General features: G+C 43.8%; 2 protein-coding genes across 10 annotated transcripts in view; one reads left to right on the top strand and one right to left on the bottom strand.

The window, feature by feature from the left end:
- SEC22C (SEC22 homolog C, vesicle trafficking protein) overlaps window positions 1-6789 on the bottom strand; it is a 31995-nt gene extending 25206 nt beyond the window's left edge. For 6 of the 7 annotated variants that reach the window (XR_010319029.1, XR_010319030.1, XR_010319032.1 and 3 more), the window contains exon 1: window positions 6668-6789. The gene's annotated coding sequence lies outside the window, so the exon portion shown is untranslated. Of the gene's footprint in view, window positions 1-1301; window positions 6622-6667 lie in introns of those variants that run through there. The other variant, XM_064274742.1, reaches the window with a different exon arrangement.
- Window positions 6790-10136: 3347 nt separating this feature from the next.
- Window positions 10137-15591, top strand: SS18L2 (SS18 like 2). 3 transcript variants are annotated; one of them, XM_064274745.1, is made up of 5 exons: window positions 10137-10306; window positions 10873-10949; window positions 11300-11346; window positions 13826-13872; window positions 15038-15591. In XM_064274745.1, the coding sequence occupies exons 1-5, from the start codon at window positions 10238-10240 to the stop codon at window positions 15161-15163; spliced, it is 366 nt and encodes a 121-aa protein (XP_064130815.1). In that variant the 5' UTR covers window positions 10137-10237; the 3' UTR covers window positions 15164-15591. The 3 variants fall into 3 exon arrangements, with proteins under 3 accessions (XP_064130815.1, XP_064130816.1, XP_003409979.1); XM_064274746.1 differs by lacking the exon at window positions 13826-13872; XM_003409931.4 differs by lacking the exons at window positions 11300-11346; window positions 13826-13872.
- Window positions 15592-17919: the final 2328 nt, after the last annotated feature.

The raw sequence follows: 17919 nt of genomic DNA, 5'->3' as shown, positions 1-17919 counted from the left end.
GCCGATCTTTTGATCAGCAGCCACAGCACTTAACCACTGTACCACCAGGAACGAAGGAAGGCAGGCATTTATTCCAAGTGTCAACCCCAAAACGTCCTCGACTGGCTGACGATCCAGTTCCTGAAGGAGCACATGACTCTATTGCTGTTTTAATGGAGCATCTGTTATGTGCTAAGTATAGTGGTGCAGTGGTTAAAGGGCTCAGCTGCTAACTGAAAGGTCAGCAGTTCGAAACATACCATCTAGCTGCTCTGCACGAGAAGGATGTGGCAGTCTGCTTCCATAAAGATTTACAGCCTTGGAAGCCCTATGGGGCAGTTCTACTGTATCCTACAGGGTAGCTATGAGTCAAGTGGGTTTGGTTTTTTTGTTGTTGTTGTTGTTGTGTTAAACCAATAAAAAGGAAAGTGGTAATGTTCCCAAGTGACAGTAATGGTTAGAACCAGTTCTGCTACTCTCTGAAGGACCTAGAAGTCCCTTCCAGGCTTTCTACTTCATCCATCACACCCTTTGGTAATCAAACCTGCTTTTCCTCAAACAATTGCATTCTAGATTAGTAAAACTCTTACTATTTTCAGTTCTATCAAGTTACTAGTACTGAAAACTAGTGAAACCCACATCTGTTTAAAAAATATTTGGTTACAATCCACCCAATATGAAAAAAATAATTTAAATAATCCTATAACTAAACTTCCTTAATTATGAACTAAATTTTATAACATAAAAAACTTCCAAGAAGGGAGCCCAGATTATTTCACTGGGGAAATCTACCAAACATTTTTAAAAAAAGAATTAACGCCAATTCTACATAATCCCTTTCAGATAATAAGAGAGGAAGGAGAAGCTACTACTATCCTGATACCGAAACCAGACAAAGACAGTACAAAAAAAGAAAACTGTGGACCAACATCCCTCGCGAACTTACATGCAAAAATCTTTAAGCATTAACAAATAGAATTCAGCAGTATAATAAAAAGACTTAGACACCATGACCTAGTGAAATTTATTCCAGAGATGGAACACCGATCCAATATTCTAAAAAATCAATCAATATAACCCACCACATTAACAGGCCAAAGAAGAATAATCTCATGATCACATCAATTGATGCAGAAAATGCACCTGACAAAATTCACACCCATTCATGATAAAAACCCTCAGCAAAACGAGAATAGAGGGAACTTCCACAACTTGATAAACAGTATCTACAACAAGTCCACAGCTGTCTCAGTCATCTAGTGCTGCCATAACAGAAATACCACAAGTGGATGGCTTTAACAAAGAGAAATTTATTTTCTCACAGTCTAGCAGGTTACAAGTCCAAATTCAGGGTGTCGGCTCCAGGGAAAGGCTTTCCCTCTCTGTGGGCTTTGGAGGAAGGCTACCCCTGGTCCAGGAGCTTCTCAGGCGCAGGGACCCCATGTGCAAAGGAGACACTCTGCTCCTGGTGCTGCTTTCTTGGTGGTATGAGGTCCCCAGCTCTCTGCCTGCTTCCCTTTCCTTTTATCTCTTGAGAGATAAAAGGTGGTGCAGGCCACACCCAGGGAAACTCCCTTTACCTTGGATCAGGGAGGTGACCTGAGTACGGGTAGTGTTACAATCCCACCCTAATCCTCTCAACATAAAATTTTACAATCACAAAATGGAGGACAACCACACAATACTGGGAATCATGGCCTAACCAAATTGATACACACATTTTTGGGGGGACATTCAATCCATGACAACAGCTAACATCATACTTAACAGTGAAAGACTGAATGCTTTCCCTCTAAAATCAGGAACAAGGCAAGGATGTCTGCTCTCACCACTGCTATTCAACACAACACTGGAAGTTCTAGCCAACTCAATAAAGCAAGAAAAGGAAATAAAAGGCACAGAGACAGGAAAGGAAGAATAAAACTGTTTCTATTTTCAGATGACATGATTGTCTACAGAGATAATCTTAAAGAGCCTATAAAAAAAATTTTTTAAAAAAAAACCTCCTATAACCAATAACAGGTTCAAAAAAGTCAAAGAAAACAAGATTAACATACAAAAATCAACTGTATTTCTATATACGAGCAATGAATATGTGGAGACCAAAATTAAACATACAATACCATTCACAATTGCTTTAAAAAATGATGTCAATAAAGCTGTTATTCTAAAAAAACTAAATACTTGCATATATATATCTAACAAAACTTGCATGATGAAAACTTTAAAACACTGTTGAAAGAAATCAAAGACCTAAATAAGTGGGGAGATAGAACATGTTCATGGATTGGAAGACTCAACATAGTAAAGATGTCAATTCTCCCAAAACTGATAAACAGTTTTAATGCAATTCCCATCAAAATATCAGGAAGATATATTGTAGATACAGATGTGATTTTATAAAATTTATACGGAAAGGCAAAGGAAGTTAAATAGCTACAACAATTAAAAAAAATAATAAAGTGGGAAGAATCACTCTAATTTTAAGACTTATTATATAGCTTCAGTAATCAATCTCATGTGGTATTGGCAGAGGGATAAACACATAGATCAATGGAACAGAACAGAGAACCCAGAAATCAACCTACTCAAGTACAGCCAAATGACTTTTGGCAGAAGTGCAAAAAGCAAATCAGTGAAGAATAAGTTTTTTTTTTAAAACAAATGGTGCTTGAGCAACCAGATAAACACAGGCAAAAAAAAAAAAACTTGTCCTAAATCTCACACGTCATATGAAAATTAACTCAAAATGCATCATGAATTTAAATGTAAAAAGTAAAATTATAAAGCTTTTAGAAGAAAACAAAAGAGAAATCTTCAGGACCTGGTGACTGGTGAAGGGTTCTTAAGACATGATGATACCAGAAGCATAATCCATAAAAGAAGTAAATCAGTAAGTTGGACCTCATTAAAATTAAAAACTTTTGCTCTGCAAAGTCCATGTGAAGAGGATGAAAACACAGCTACAGAGTGGGAGAAAATATTTGCAAACCACATATCTGATAAGGGATTCATATCTAGAACTTACAAAGAACTCTCAAAACTCTACCCCCCAAAAAATTAACAAACAATTCAGTTAGAAAATAGGCAAAAGACATGAGATATTTTACTGAAGAGGACATATAAATAGCAAATAAGCAAATGAAAAGATGTTCAACATCACTAGCTATTAGGGAAATGCAAATTAAGAGCACAATATTACTACACATCTATCGGAAGAGCTGAAATTAAAAACAGTGACAATATCAAATGCTGGCAAGCATGTGGAGAAACTGGACCTCTAATACATTACTGGCGGGACATGTAAAATGGTACAGCCACTGTGAAAAACAGTTTGTCAGTTTCTTAAACTAAATATGCACTTATCATACGATCTATCAATAACACTCCTGGGCATTTATCTCAAAAAAATGAAAACGTATGTCCACACAAAAGCCTGTGCACAATTGTTCACAGACGCTTTAACAGTACAAGTAGTGAATGGTTAAACAAACTGTGGTACATCCATACGATACAACAATACAAAGGAACAGACTACTGATACACGCAACCACTTGGCTGGATCTCAAGGGCATCACACTGAGTAAAAAAGGTAAACTCAAAACTTAACATACTGTGTGGTTCCATTTATATGATAGTCTCCAAATGACAAAATAATAGAGATGAAAAACAGATTTCTGATTGGGGGAGTGGTTAGGGATAGTGGAGGGGATGAGCATGGGTGTGGCTATAAAGATCACCGTGGTGATAGAATCGTTCTGTATCTTGATTCTGGTGGCAGTAACAGTCATCTACTACCCATGTGATAACTATTGAACTGCATACGCTTTATACCCGTGTCAATTTTTTTTTCAATTTCCTATTTTTGATATTGTGCTAATAGTTATATAAGATAAAACCAATGGGGGAAACGGGGTGAAGGGTACACAAGTCCTCTCTATACTATCTTTGAGACTTCCTGTGAATCTGTAACTGTTTTAAAAGTTGAAAAGCTCCATGTCTAAATTATGCTCACACTTGCTTTTTACGTTTAAATGTCATATTTTAATATCTCCACTAGCAGAACAGTAATAATCTTACATGGTAATTACTGAATTATGCATGAATGTTGAAGGGCATGCTGTAGAGTGAGCATCTCCATAACTACATGACATTTCCAAACTGGAAGGTGCTCTAATCTCAGGGTTCATTAGAAAGAAGCTGCAGGCAGATTAAAAAAAAAAAAATCAAACCCACTACTGTTGAGTCAGTTCTGATAGCAGTTCCAATAGCAACCCTAAAGGACAGCAGAACTGCCCCACAGGGTTTCCAAGGAGCGCCTGGTGGATTCGAACCGCTGACCTTTTGGTTAGCAGCCATAGCTCTTAACCACTACACCACCAGCGAGTGTTTAATTTAAAAAAGGAAAGCAGTGGCATGAATCTGGAAAACTGTCACATTTATAGGAAAAAACATTATCAATTTCACAAGGACAAAGGCAGCCCCAGAGTGCTCAGAGAGAGGCACTGTTGTGTCTTCTAGGACTTTCCAGCTTCTTCCACAGGCCACTGCACTTTGTAACCTAGCACCACGTCTGGCACATGTTAGGAAGCACACAATAAAAACTGGCAAATGAATGTATGAATGACCTAAGAGCTGCCTTATTTTTACTCACTGAAACAAGAAGTGTAGGTTTCCAGATCCCTTGCCATAATTCTGATCTACATGTTGAATACTTTTCTACAATAAATCTCTACTTGGAGAGAAAGAGGTTTGTTTAGATGGAATTTTTAAAGTAGAACGTAAAAGTAGCAATCAAAAACACAGCACCCGTGTTACTAAACTCTATAAAATATATTTTAATCTGCTCCTACCCCCCCCCTCCACTGCCACCATTTCCTAAATCCTCTTCCCAGCATCTGGTTTTATACTGCTAATGCCATACATTATCCCTATTCTACCAGCAAACACTTGGTGTCTATGCTGGAGGCCACTCTCATTCCTATTGCTTCCCCCGCTTTATCATAAAGTCTCCAAATTCCCACCACATATACTTCTTCCCCTTCCAAAAAGTGAAACAGAAAACAACATTAAATGACCAAACCAAAATTCAAACATGTTGCCATCCAATCGATTCCAACTCATGGCAACCCCGTGTGTTACAAAGGAGAACTGCTCCATAGGGTTTTCTTGGCTTTACTCTTAACAAAAGCAGATCACCAGGCCTTTCTTTAGCAAGCCACTGGTGGGTTCAAACTGCCAACCTTTAGGTTAGTAGTCAAGTGCAAACCATTTGTACTATCCAGGGACCTCCATTAGGGCTTGCAAAGTAAGCTTAATTTAGAACGTAAATATTTAGACACAAGCGTTCACTACAACGTACACTGCCCACTCCTAAAACACGGAAGATAAAACTGAGGTCTGCCACCCTTACTGAATTCACTGTCAGCCACAGGACTTGGAAACTGGCTACCTAAATTTGTAGATCATGTAAGCTCCTTGTTCCACATTGTCTGGGGATGGGATCAAGAAGAGGGTGAAAGTCAACTCTGTCACTTGTTAGGAGCTGAGAAGTGTAGGGGGTTGAATTTAATGGGAACTAATATATTTTTTTAAATATATGTGCCAGGCACTGTACTAGGAATTTTTCCATTCATCATGTTATTCATACACAAAACTAACCAAAGATCTGTTAGTAGGGGAAGGAGCCCAGGCCTAGAGTTATGCTTGTTACAGTTGCTCCTTATTCTCTGGATTACCTTGAATAAATCCAGTTTTTTTCTCAGTAAGCTGCTGGATGCAGTAGCTGATCTCTGAGGCTCCTTCTAAGAATAAAAAACACTGGAACCCCAAAATGTCCTCTGTGTTGTAAATACAAACACTTTAATACGAGTGGGAACCGACTCGATGGCAGTGGGTTTCGTTTTGGTTTGATGCCAACATTGTCTAAAATACATTTCCAGAGCAAACTCTATTGAGCCAATTTAATTCTATATAGCATTGCTAAGCCATTTCCAATTATTTATGTTTTACTAAAACTATCAATTCGTTTCTGTGTGAAATTGAATGAAGATTTACCCCATCCATTGGTTCTCAGTTTTTTCTTTTTCTGATCATGTCACAAATTTCACCTATTACTTTCCACCACTGAGAATGTTCTTCTGTGGCTTTATCTCTTTTGATTCCAATTTTTTCCCCAAGCGCTTTAGAATTTTTCTGGCGGTCTATATGTAAACCTATAAGGGACACAAATATCCACCACCTCCTAGAGTTGATGTTCAGGAAGTTGGTCCAGTGCATCTAGCACTTGGTAAACCAGGTCTATAATATCTACACGCTATGAGAAGTTTGATGATAAAATTAAACAATTCTCTGATTTGAGCTCCGAGGACAATTAGACAATCGCCTTGTCACTTCTTGGACACACCCAGGCTCCTCCCACTGGGGGCAGCGCTCAGCTCGCAGCTGTCAGCCGAGCCTCCCGGCAGGCACACTCCTCGGGTAGTTCCGGGTCCAGAGAGCAGCCGGCGGGAGAAAAGGGGAAAGAGGACGCCGAGAAGCCCCACGAAGCCCTGCGAGGCTAAATCGGTGCTGGGGGCGGGGCGGATCCGGTGCCGCCACTACTTTCAGGCCCGCCCCGCGCCACACCCGACCCCGCCTGCTCCCGGCTAACGGGCCGCGGCGCCCGCCTCCGCGCGCCAGGCCTCACCTCGCCCCGACGGCGGCCTCCGGGAGTCGATGCCCGCCCGCCGCGCTACCTGCCGCCTCCCCGGCAACCTTAGCCAACCGGGCGGACCCGGCTCCGGTCACCGGCGGCCCAGGCGCAGGTAGGCGGTGGTGCGCAAGCGCGAACCTTGCGAAGCCATTGGCTGCTGCTAAGCGACACCCACATCCTGAATCCACCAATCCTGGAGCACTTCTACAGCCCGGTTCCCGGCAGGGTCGTGAATAGAATGGTTCTTAAAGGGCTGCGACCCAAAAGTAGAGGGGCGTGGCTGGGCGTGCCCCTTCCAGCTCCCTGTCCACCTCCCGGCTCTCACCTGCGTGGGTTTGAGGTACAAGTCCGCAAGACCCACGTCCGGAGGTGAGAGGAGGCTTCGCTGTCTAATCTTGATTCCTGCCGGTGCAGTGAGCTGGGCTGACGTTCGCGGGCCGGGAGGCTCCGCGTGACGGTGCGGCACGGCTAGGGCGTGAGTTCCGCGGTCTGCGAGGCTGGGCTCGAGGCCCGAGATAGACAAAAACAGCACGGTCTCCTGCCAACCTGGACGCGGAGCCAAAGTCCGACCCCGAAGGAACCACGCCCCAGGCTTGAGGCGGAGGCACCCACAGACTGATGGCCGGCTAGCGGTAGACTGAGAGGCAGAATTTGTCTATATTCATTGAACGAGTATTGAATACCTACTGTGTGCAAGGCACTGTGCCAGATGCTGGGAACACAGCAAGGAACTCCTGACACTAAAAGCTACGTTAAGAGAGGACAGCGTGAGAGCACCCATCAAACAATTAGCAAAAACGTGTTTAAACACAAACTGAGGTACACGTTCTTCAGAGAACAACAGGGTTTTGGAGGGCATTTACAGGAGCTTCTGGCCTGTAACGGGGTTCAGGGGAGGTTTCCCTGACAATGTTATCCTGGCTAAGTAGCAGCTGACCAGGCAAAGGGGAGAGAAAGAGTGTTTCAGACAGAAGAAACAGCATGTATAAAGAACCCTGTGTAGAAGGCAGCAAGGCTTCTTTGCATTTTATAAAAATCACTTTGGCTGTTGAATGAAAGATCAAACTGGAAAGGGCACAGAGTAGGTGTGGTGAGACCAGCCCAGAAGCCAATTCGTCTGGGCAAGAGAGGATGGAGCTGTGCTCGGAACTGGGACGATGGTGAAGAGGAAGAGAACTAGGCAGGCTGGAGAGAGATGTAGGAGCAACATCATCAGGACTTGGTGAAGAACTGGATGTAAAGGGGTGAGGAAGAAGCAGTCAAGGATGATGCCACTGTTCTGATAAATAAATGAGAGTGGAGGGATTTACAGATAATGAGAACACTGGAAGAGGATCTGATTTGGGAAAGAAGATTGATCACTAGTTTCATCATAGAAAAGTTGAATTTGAGGTGCCTTTGAGACTTCTGGTTGGGATGTCAACATAGGCAATTGGATATACAGGTTGCAGTTTAATGCAGATGTCTGAGTTGGACATAGACTTTTGAAAGTCATCAGCACATGGGTGGAAATCGAAGACAAGGGTAGGGCTTGCATGGGCAAAGAAAAACAACATAAATAAGAAGAGAGTTGTGATGGAATCCAAGGTGGTCACCAAGGATCCTCACTTCCGGGTATTCACACCCTTGTATAGTCCCTCCCACACTGAGTCAAAGCTGGCCTGTGGGACTAATAGAATACTATGGAAGCAGCATTGAGACTAGGTTATAAAAGACATTGCTGTGGACTCGTGGATTGCTTGCTCCAAGGGATGCTCTGAGGAAATTCAAGCAGTTCCACAAAGAGACCCACAGGGAAAGAAACTGAGTCCTCCTCTCCCCCGTAGCCAGTACCAACTTGCCAGCAATGTGATTGAGCCACCCTAGAAGGAGATCATCCAGCTCAAGTTAAGCCCTCAGTTGGCTGCAGCCCCAGCTAACACCTGACTACAACCTCATGAGAGGCTCTGAGCCAGAACTATCTGGCCAAACTGCTGCCGAATTCCTGACCCACAAAAACTGAGAGAAGATAAGTGATTGTTGTTTAAAGCCACTGATTTTTTTTTGGGTGATTTTGTCATGTGGCATTAATTAATTCATATAAGAGCCTAGGATTGAACCTTGAAAATCTCCATTTATTAGCTGGGAGAGAAGGAAGAGCCTACAGAGAACACAGAGGAGAACAACCAGGAGACTTGGGGTTGGTAAAGGAGTTGGAAAACCCTGCAGTTTATGGGCTGGGAAAGGACTAGGATTCACTCTCTAAGTACATTCACACTAACTGTTCTTCCTATTACAGGTTGCGAAATAAAAGGCTCTGGTCTAGGCAGTAAAGCCCTGGTGGCTAGTGGTTAAGTGCTACAGCTGCTAACCAAAAGGTTGGCATTTTGAATCCGCCAGGCACTCCTTGGAAACTCTACGGGGCAGTTCTACTCTGTCCTGTAGGGTCGCTATGAGTCGGAATCAACTCGACGGCAGTGGGTTTTTAGTGGGGGCCTAGGGGGAGAGGGAAACATTGGCGCTAGAGCTGTTAGACTCCAGAGCTTTTAAATATGGAGGCCTGACCTCTCAGAATCTAGGATGTGCTTTAGAATAGGGTCTAGCACCACCTGACTGGAGCACTTGGTGTGGCCTGGGCACCACGGTAGATTGAGCAGCAGGGGTGATCTGAGGTACCTTAAGTACTAGCCCTCCTCTCTAATCACTTTGGCTCCAGGCTCACAATTGTCTTCAGAGATCTTCTCTTGCAGGACTCTTCAGCTCCCCACCCTCGCCACCCCACATACACACACTCCCAGGAGTCACACCCTAGACCTCTGCATCACTACAGAACAGCTCCATATCTGAAGTTATAAATGCAGACACCTGCTGACTTATCCTTCAGCTCACCCACTCAATTCCTCCTCTTTAGATGTCCACAACTGAACTTATCACCCTCACTTCCAGTCCAGCTTTTACCCTACTGTTCCCGACCTCCATAAATGGCATCATCAGTCTCTTAGTTGTCCAAGTCAGAACCCCTGGGGTCATCCCTAATTCCTCTCTCTCCCTTCCTCCCCCAGGCAGTCACCAAGGTTTGGCAGAAGGCAATGCCCGGAGTTCAGGTTCCAAACGCAGGGCTGGAGACACCAGAGTGATGTCAAAAGAGCTCTGGACTTGGAGTTAGAAATCTGGGTGCCAGCTACGAGTCCCGTGTGATCCTGGGCAACCTGCCTTTGAAAATAATTGTACACAGCACCTAAAATGCGAGGAGCCAACGCCGGGCAGGTTATCAGCTGTCCCGGCCCCGCCCCCGAGGGAGCGTCCCAGAGTCCGCAGGCGCAAAGCGGTCCTGGCGGGCCCCGCCCTCTGGGGGCGTGGCCCGAGACGAACGCTGCGCGGGGTTCTTGCGCGTCTCATCACCGATGACGTCCCTTCCGTTCACCGCCCTCTAAGCGGGAGAACCCAATCAACGTCAAGAGCGTGAGCCCTACGTACGGTGGGTTTCTACGGCGGTAGTATTGCGGCTGGGTCTGCGGGTTGGTTCTGGGCGAGGCGCGGTCCTTACCGTGGGGCCTGAGGCACGATTCCGCCAGGGCTCCCGGGATGTCGGTGGCCTTCGTACCGGACTGGCTGCGGGGCAAGGCGGAAGTGAACCAAGAGACTATCCAGCGGGTGAGCGTCGACGCGGGCATAGGGAAACCAAAACCAAACCCGTTGCCCTCGAGTCGATTACGACTCATAGCGACTCTACAGGACAGAGTAGCACTGCCGTATAGGGTTTCCAAGGAGTGCCTGGTGGATTCGAAACTGTAGCCTTAACTGTTAACAACACCACCAGGGTTTCCTAGGCATGGAGACCAAACAAACCCACTGCCGTCGAGTCAATTCCGACTCATAGCCACCCTATAGGACAGAGTAGAACTGCCCCGTTTCCAAGGAGCGCCTGGCGAATTCGAACTGCCTACCTCTTGGTTAACAGCCGTAGCATTTAGCCACTATGCCACCACAGTTTCCAGGCATAGAGAAGGGGTTCCTTAATAGAGTTCCCGAGGGGCTGCGGGTTGCTGGAAGCTACCTGAAGTGATTGGCGTCCCAGCTGAGACTTGTATAGGGCGTTCACATGCAGGGGTACGGGGTGAGATGGGGGTGGAGTCAGCAAAGACTCCGGGGCAACACAGCATGGCGTGGGGCGTGCAGTCATCCCGCCAACCTGACGTCGGTGTTCTCTGGTCTTTCAGCTCCTGGAGGAAAATGACCAGCTGATTCGCTGTATCGTGGAGTATCAGAACAAAGGCCGGGCAAACGAGTGCGTCCAGTAAGTCCTCCCGCCCTTGCTCTTGGGTAGAGGGGATGTCCTGAATTAAGACCTGTGAACTAAGGCCTCATTTTACAGTGGAGGAAAGGCAGGCTCAGAGGGGTTTCTTACCTGCCCAACACAGCCAGTACATTGTGGAACCTGGAGCCAGACCTGGCTGCTGCTTCAAAACTTTTTTCTTTGGATAATGGCACTTAGCAAACACAGTGGCTATCCCAATTACTAGGAGAATTTAGGATGAACCATATATGACAAATGGTGCTGTCAAATCCTCTTACTTGATAGCATGTATGAAATGGGTTGCATCAGCTTGGCTATGTAAAGGATAAAATTCCTTTCTGTCTTTGCAGTCTGTTTACTGGATTTCTTGTGATACGGACCACATTCTGGCTTAAAAGTGAGTCACCTACCATGCCTGTTTCCACCTAAGGTTGAACAAGGTGGTGACGCTCTGCTTCTTTGTTTCAGGTCTCATACTGTAAGCAAGTGTCCTTTTTACAGTCCATTCAGTGCCACTTTCCTGCATTTTTGTGCTTTTAATTGATTTTACTGCTTAACATGTCCCCCAAACACAGTGCTGAGGTGCTTTATAGTGTTCCTAAGTGCTAAAAGTCTGTGATGTGCCTTATGAAGAAACTATCTGATAAGCTTTGTTGAGGCTTAAGCGTAGTACTGTTGGCTCTGAATTCAATGTAAATGAATCAACAATGTGGATTAAATAATTCGTCTTTAAAAAGAAACACACATCCATCAACAGATGAATGGATAAACAAAATGCCATAGACATACAATGGAATGCTACTCAGACAGTAGGAGAAAAGAAATCTTGATACATACTACAATATGGATGGAGCTGGAAGACATTATGCTGAGTGAAATAAGTCAATCACAAAGGGACAAATATTGTATGGCTTCACGTATATAAAAAGACAAACGTATAGAAAGCAAAGTTTATTAGTGGTTACCAGGGGCAGGAGGAAATGGGGGAGCAAAGAGTGATGGAAATACCATGTTGATGAAGGGTAGGGTTGCACAGCTGATCATTGTTAAGTGCTGTAAATAAGTTGTACATCCGTAAAAAGTTGTGTGGTAGATATATTTACAACAATGACAAGAAAAGACAGAGTAGCTGCTTAGGCTGATCATGTATAGCCAGAAACCTTATGGGATTTGGTTTCCTGGTTTGGAGGTTTAGGGTCATGGTTTCATGGGACATCCCAGTTAATTGGCCTAATAACATGTTTAGTGTTTCTTTTCTACCTCCTAGTTAGATGTGTGGTGTCTGGGGTCTTAAAACTTGCAAGTGGCCATCCAAGGCACAGCATTTTGTCTATTTACTTAGAACAACAGGGGAAGGAGAGTCAGGGATAAGAGGAGGATATGGAATGTGTGGCTAACTGCCTCCATGAATAAGTGCCTCCTTTGCCATGAGACCAGAAAAACTGGATAGTGCCCCGCTACCATTACTGAACATTTTGGTCAGAGTCCATAGCAAAAGGGAGAAAATGCAGAACAGATTTCCAAATTCTCATGGAATCCAGACTTCCTAAAGCCATGAAGGTTGGATGAACCCCTGAATCTATTGCCCTAGGGTATAATCTTTAAATCTTAAACCAAAAATATCCCTTGAAGTCTTCTTAAAACCAAACAACAGTTCAGCTTAACTAGTAAAAAATATCTGCCTTGAGCATTTTGCTCTTTTAATAATTATCTGTAGGAAGAAATTGACAACAGCAACTCGAAAGATTAGATAGGAACCTTAGGGGACAATGAATTTGTTAACGTGCAAGGAGCAACTCAGAAAAGGAGGGTGAGAATGGTAACAACTTGAAGAATGTAATCAGTGTCACTAAATTGTACATGTAGAAACTATTGAATTGGTATGTTTTGCTGTGTGTATTCTCAGTAACGAAATAAATAAAATTATATCTATATAAAAAAGAGAGAAACACATGTAAGACTAGGTTATGTATTGATCAGTTGATGAAAACATTGTGACCAGAGACTTACAGGAACCTAACCCTGTACTCCCCCAGAGCAGTTGTTCAGTATTTGCTAACACAGTGTTCACAGCAGCTTTATAGAACATAACTACCATGAATGATGAGGATCAACTATATATTGTTGACTGAAAGCCATGTGTTTAGGAACACTAAACAGGACTTCAGCACTACACTTGGGAGCTATTTTTAAGCAGTGAAATCACCAACAAAAATGCAAAAAATACTGTACTAAATAGACCATGAAAGGACACTTGTTTACAGTTTGAGACCTGAAACATGAAGGCAGAGTGTCACTGTGTTTGACAGCTAGGAACATGCATGTCAGGCAGTTCAGATTTTTTGCTGCTTTGCGCATGTCCATGAGTGACTGTGAAAGCACCGGGAGTATTGATTGTGGATTACAAATAAATTTTAGGAAGTAGGCAAATTCACAATTTGGGATTCACGGTAATGAGAATCGACTGTATATGATATCATTGTTACTGAAGAAATAGAAGCCCTGGTGGTGCAGTGGTTAAGCACTTGGCTGCCAACTGAAAGGTCAGCGGTTTGAACCCGTCAGCTGCTCTGCTGGAGAAAAGACCTGGCGATGGGCTTCCATAAAGATTTCAGCCTAAGAATCCCTATGGGGCAGTTCTAGTCTGTCCTGTAAGGTCACTATGAGTCGGAATCCACAGCACACAACAGTTGAAGAAATGTTTAAGAAAGCCATCCTTCCTCCACTCAAATAAAGTACAAAATCACATATAATCCCTCGTTGGAATACAGTAGAGTACCTACTCTGGGTAAGTCTTTACATTTGACTCTGGCGTTTGGTATTTTGGTTTTTCACTTAGAGTTTATAGTAAACACTTTCTCATTTTTTACATATAGGAAATAGTTGCAAACATTCTGTTCAGTGCAGTGATTCTCAACCTGAGGTAAGAACATTATCAAAATCTCCTAGTGTGCTTTTTCACGTTTCCCAGGCCATTCTCCCTGACCCCTACTCTACCCACCTGGTTGAGAATCGCTGTTGTAGTAAGCGCATGTTGATCATGCAATAGTCTTGTCCCCTTAAGTTTGTTCAACAGATACAAGTACTACTGAGTACCAGATACTTTTTCAGGTACTGATTAGTAGCAAAACAGATACCAGTTCTTCTTTCATGGAACTTACATTCTAGACTCTAGAAGTTAAAGGGAAGAAACTATGTTTTTTTGTACATAATAATAAACGCTTGGCATAAAAATGAAGCAAGAAGATGAGGCGGTGCTATTTTATACACGATGTCTCTGATAAGGGTACTTTTGAGCAGAGATATGAGATGAGCCAGGCAGCTACGCAAGATAGAGATGCAACAGGTGGAAAGGCCCCCAGGCAGGAGCATGCTGGGTATCTTCAAGCCACAGCCAGGAGGCCACTGTGACCAAACCTCAGCAAACAAAGGGAAGCAGCAGGAGATGGGATCAGAGAGGTAATGAGGCCCTGGTCGCATAGAGCCTTGTAGGCCACGAGATGGCTCGGCTTTACTCTGAGTAAGATGGAAGCTGTTGGAGGGTTTTGAACAGAGGAATGGCATGATCTTGACTTATATTGTGCAATGATCATTCAGGCTGCTGTGTGGAGAATAGACAAAGGGTGTAAAGTTAGAGCAGGGAGACCAATTAGAAGACTATTACAATAGTTCAAGCAAGAAATGACAGTGACGTGGACTAGAGTGGTGGCTGTGGAAATGATAAGTGAGACTGGGTGAGATTCTGGATCTGTTTTCCATGAATGTGTAAAACAAGCAGGTTGACAACACTGACCTCATAGACGAGCCATTCCCTAGAGTGGGTAAGTTGTTTTCCAGTGTTTTATTCACGCTTCCAAAAAAAACCAGCTGCTGTCAGGTTGGTTCTGACTCAAGGCTTCATAGGGTTTTCAATGGCTGATTTTTCAGAACTAGATTGCCTGGCTTTTCTTCTGGGCGCCTCTGGATGGATTCAAACTGCCAACCTTTCAGTTAGTGGCCAAGCACTTAACTGTTTGCACCACCATTTTTGTTCATGGTAGGAGTTGGTAAAAACAAACTGCTAATTTTTGTCTGCTTTTCATCCATAGGTACCAGCACGTGTTACACAGAAATCTCATTTATCTGGCTACCATTGCAGATGCCAGCCCAACCAGCACTGCAAAATCAATGGAACAGTCTTCCAGTTGGCTGTCATGAGGAGTAATGGAATGTAACCTACCTCCTGGGAAGCGGAGACAGGATTGTTACCAACTGAGCTGCTTAAAATGTGAATGAAACCTCTGGGGCTCTTTTAAAAACGTGAAAATGTGAGGAAAGCTACTAAATTAATGTTATTCACAATACATGTATTTCACAACTTAGCACACCACCTCACTGTTGACCCAGGGTGTCCTCTTTCCTGAAATGAGAGTGTGTTTGGGTAACGAACACTTCATGGGCACCTTCAAGCTGACCGTTTTAGTTTCAACCTAAAACGGAAACTGGGTTGGTGTTGGGCAGTTAGCGGAATTAGGGAGCCTTTCAAGTGAGACTTTGCCAAATGGACACGTAAGTGTGCCCCCTACCAGCAGTTTGTAGTTGTGGTGTCTCTGACTGCTCTTTTTGGGCTGCTTTGAAATAAAGCTTGCCTTTCTACAAAGGACAGATATGGAGGTGTAAAAGTTTCTGTGTAATAGCATTCCATCGAGAAAAAAGAAGGAATTAAAGAGGTATGTAACAACAGTAGCATTATCAAACTCTACAAAATTAATAGTGCAGTAAAACCTGTGTAAGGCAGAAATCTGTCAGAGAAGGAAAACTCCAATATTTTCCACTAAAACAAGCAATAGACAAGTGGTAAGACTGCACCTTGTCAAAGGCAAAAAATTTGAGAGACCCTGAAAAACAAGGCAGTCCCATTGAGTTCTGGCTCTTACAGGTTTCACTGTAATTCTTAGAACATCTAATACTAGTAGATGTTCAGTTTTCCTCAGTTGTCCCAAATGTCTTTCTGTTGGCTTATCTGAATCAGGATCCAGACAAGATTCAGACATTGCATTTAGTTATGTCTCTCAAATCTCTAAAAATATTGCACAGCTCCCCTTTCTGTTTCCATGCCATTTATTTGCTTAAAAACTAGGTCATTTCTCAGGTTCCGAATTTGTCTCTTAGTGTCCCTCTGGTGGTGTTAAACGTGTCCCACTGTAACCCACTTTTCCTGTAAATTGGTAGATTGAGAGGCTCAGTCAGATTCAAGTTCTAATATTTTTGGCAAGAATGTGTCATAGGAGCTGAGTTCTTGCTTTTGCATCACCTCAGGAAGTGACCTGATTTTTAGTAGTATTAAGACTGAGAAATGGGTTCATGTGATCTATTATCAAGTTCCCAGCCACCTTTCACTAAATCTTGCTAGCCTCAATCCGTTATTCGTTAGGGATTGCGTGGTGGTGCTTTTCTGTCATTCCTTTTGCCTTTATTAGACGTGTTTCCTCTGTAACAAGCTTTTCCTCTGTAAGACTTACCTGTAAAATGAGGCAGAGAGATTCTGGGAAGTGAACCTAACATGAAAACCCTAGTTTCCTGGCTCCTTTTGTTAGAGTCAAGGGTTATAACCCCAGGAGGTTGTGATGTGTAAATAGTGAAGGAGACCTCAATTTGAATCCCAGCTCTATCACTTAACCTATGAGAACTCCATTCTCTCACCTCCGAATTGGAGATAATGAGAATAATATGTGCCTTCTGCAAGAGAAAGACCTGGAGATCTGTTTCCTTTGGGGCAATTCTACTCCTGTCACATAGGGTCACTGTGAGTTGAAATTGATTCAAAGGCACCTAACAACAAAAACCCGAGGTTATAAGATTGAAATAATGTGGTTGGGAGTTGAGTACCTGATAAGCCCTCAACGTATGTTACCTGTAATGTGTTACCAGAGGGCCCTGGCCCTTTATAGGCTTTCTCAAATCTGGGAGGTAGCCTGTTCCTTTGCTCCTTCAACCACTCTGCCCTCCTTAGGCTTCTAGCCCATTAGTGGGCTCCTCCCTCCTTCACTGCTCATAGGCCTGGTCTTGCAGCAGATGTGTTTTGGGGCTGTACAATGTTTGTACAGTTTTGAGATAGTTGCAAGCATTTAAAAATAAGAGGATTTTCTGTTAAAGCCTGGATTTCTGGCAATGCTGGGCTTGCACATGCACATGGCAACCATCAGCTGGAGTGGGATGGCAGCTGCCCCCCCTTTACCTGGGCAGCTAAACTTGTTTGCATAAGGCCTGGCACCCATGGACTCTTGAGTGGAGCCGTCAGAATAGCCCCAGCTGGAATGTGAGCACAGGCTGATATTTCAATTTGGGGCTCCCTAAAAGCAGAACCAGTGTGATAAAATGAGTTTCTTTATGTGGGCTTTTGCCTCGGTTCTGTGAAAGAAAGAAAAAGAAAACAGCTTGAGAGATTTTCTCCCTGTGCCTTGAGGAATCGTTACAGTGGCCCTAGTCCTTTGGAGAAGCTTGTTATTTTTGCCCAGGGAAGAAGCCAGTCCTTGCCAGCAGAAAATGTCATCTATCATGCAAATAGCTGGAGTTTGCGAGAGAATTGGTCAGTTATTACGCAAATAGGGTATGTAAAATCCATCCAATAGGAATTGAGCCACTTTCTTATATAAGCACCCATCCCACAGAGGTTGAGGAGGGCCTCGCTATTACCATGAAGAAGAGCCTGGAGCGGAACATGTCCTTTGGACCCAGGATCCCTGTGCTGAGAACCTCCTAGACCCAGGAGACAAAGAGCTGGAATACTGGAGTGGGAACAGCAGAACCAGAAGACTGGTGCAAGATAGAGTGTTGGGCTCCCTGACCCATAGAGCGAGGTAGCTACAGTGGGCTTGCTAACACTCTCTGGGCAAGAAGATTGCTGGAAGTGTAGGGTGCCCCTGGGCACTTGAAGCTGAAAAGCCTTACCATTTCTGCAAGCATAGTGGAGACCAGGCTCAAGAGGGGG

Source organism: Loxodonta africana, chromosome 22, assembly GCF_030014295.1.
Source record: "Loxodonta africana isolate mLoxAfr1 chromosome 22, mLoxAfr1.hap2, whole genome shotgun sequence".
Taxonomy (NCBI): Eukaryota; Metazoa; Chordata; class Mammalia; order Proboscidea; family Elephantidae; genus Loxodonta; species Loxodonta africana.
Note: the sequence above shows the minus strand (reverse complement) of the source record. Positions and strands in the feature narration are given on the sequence as shown.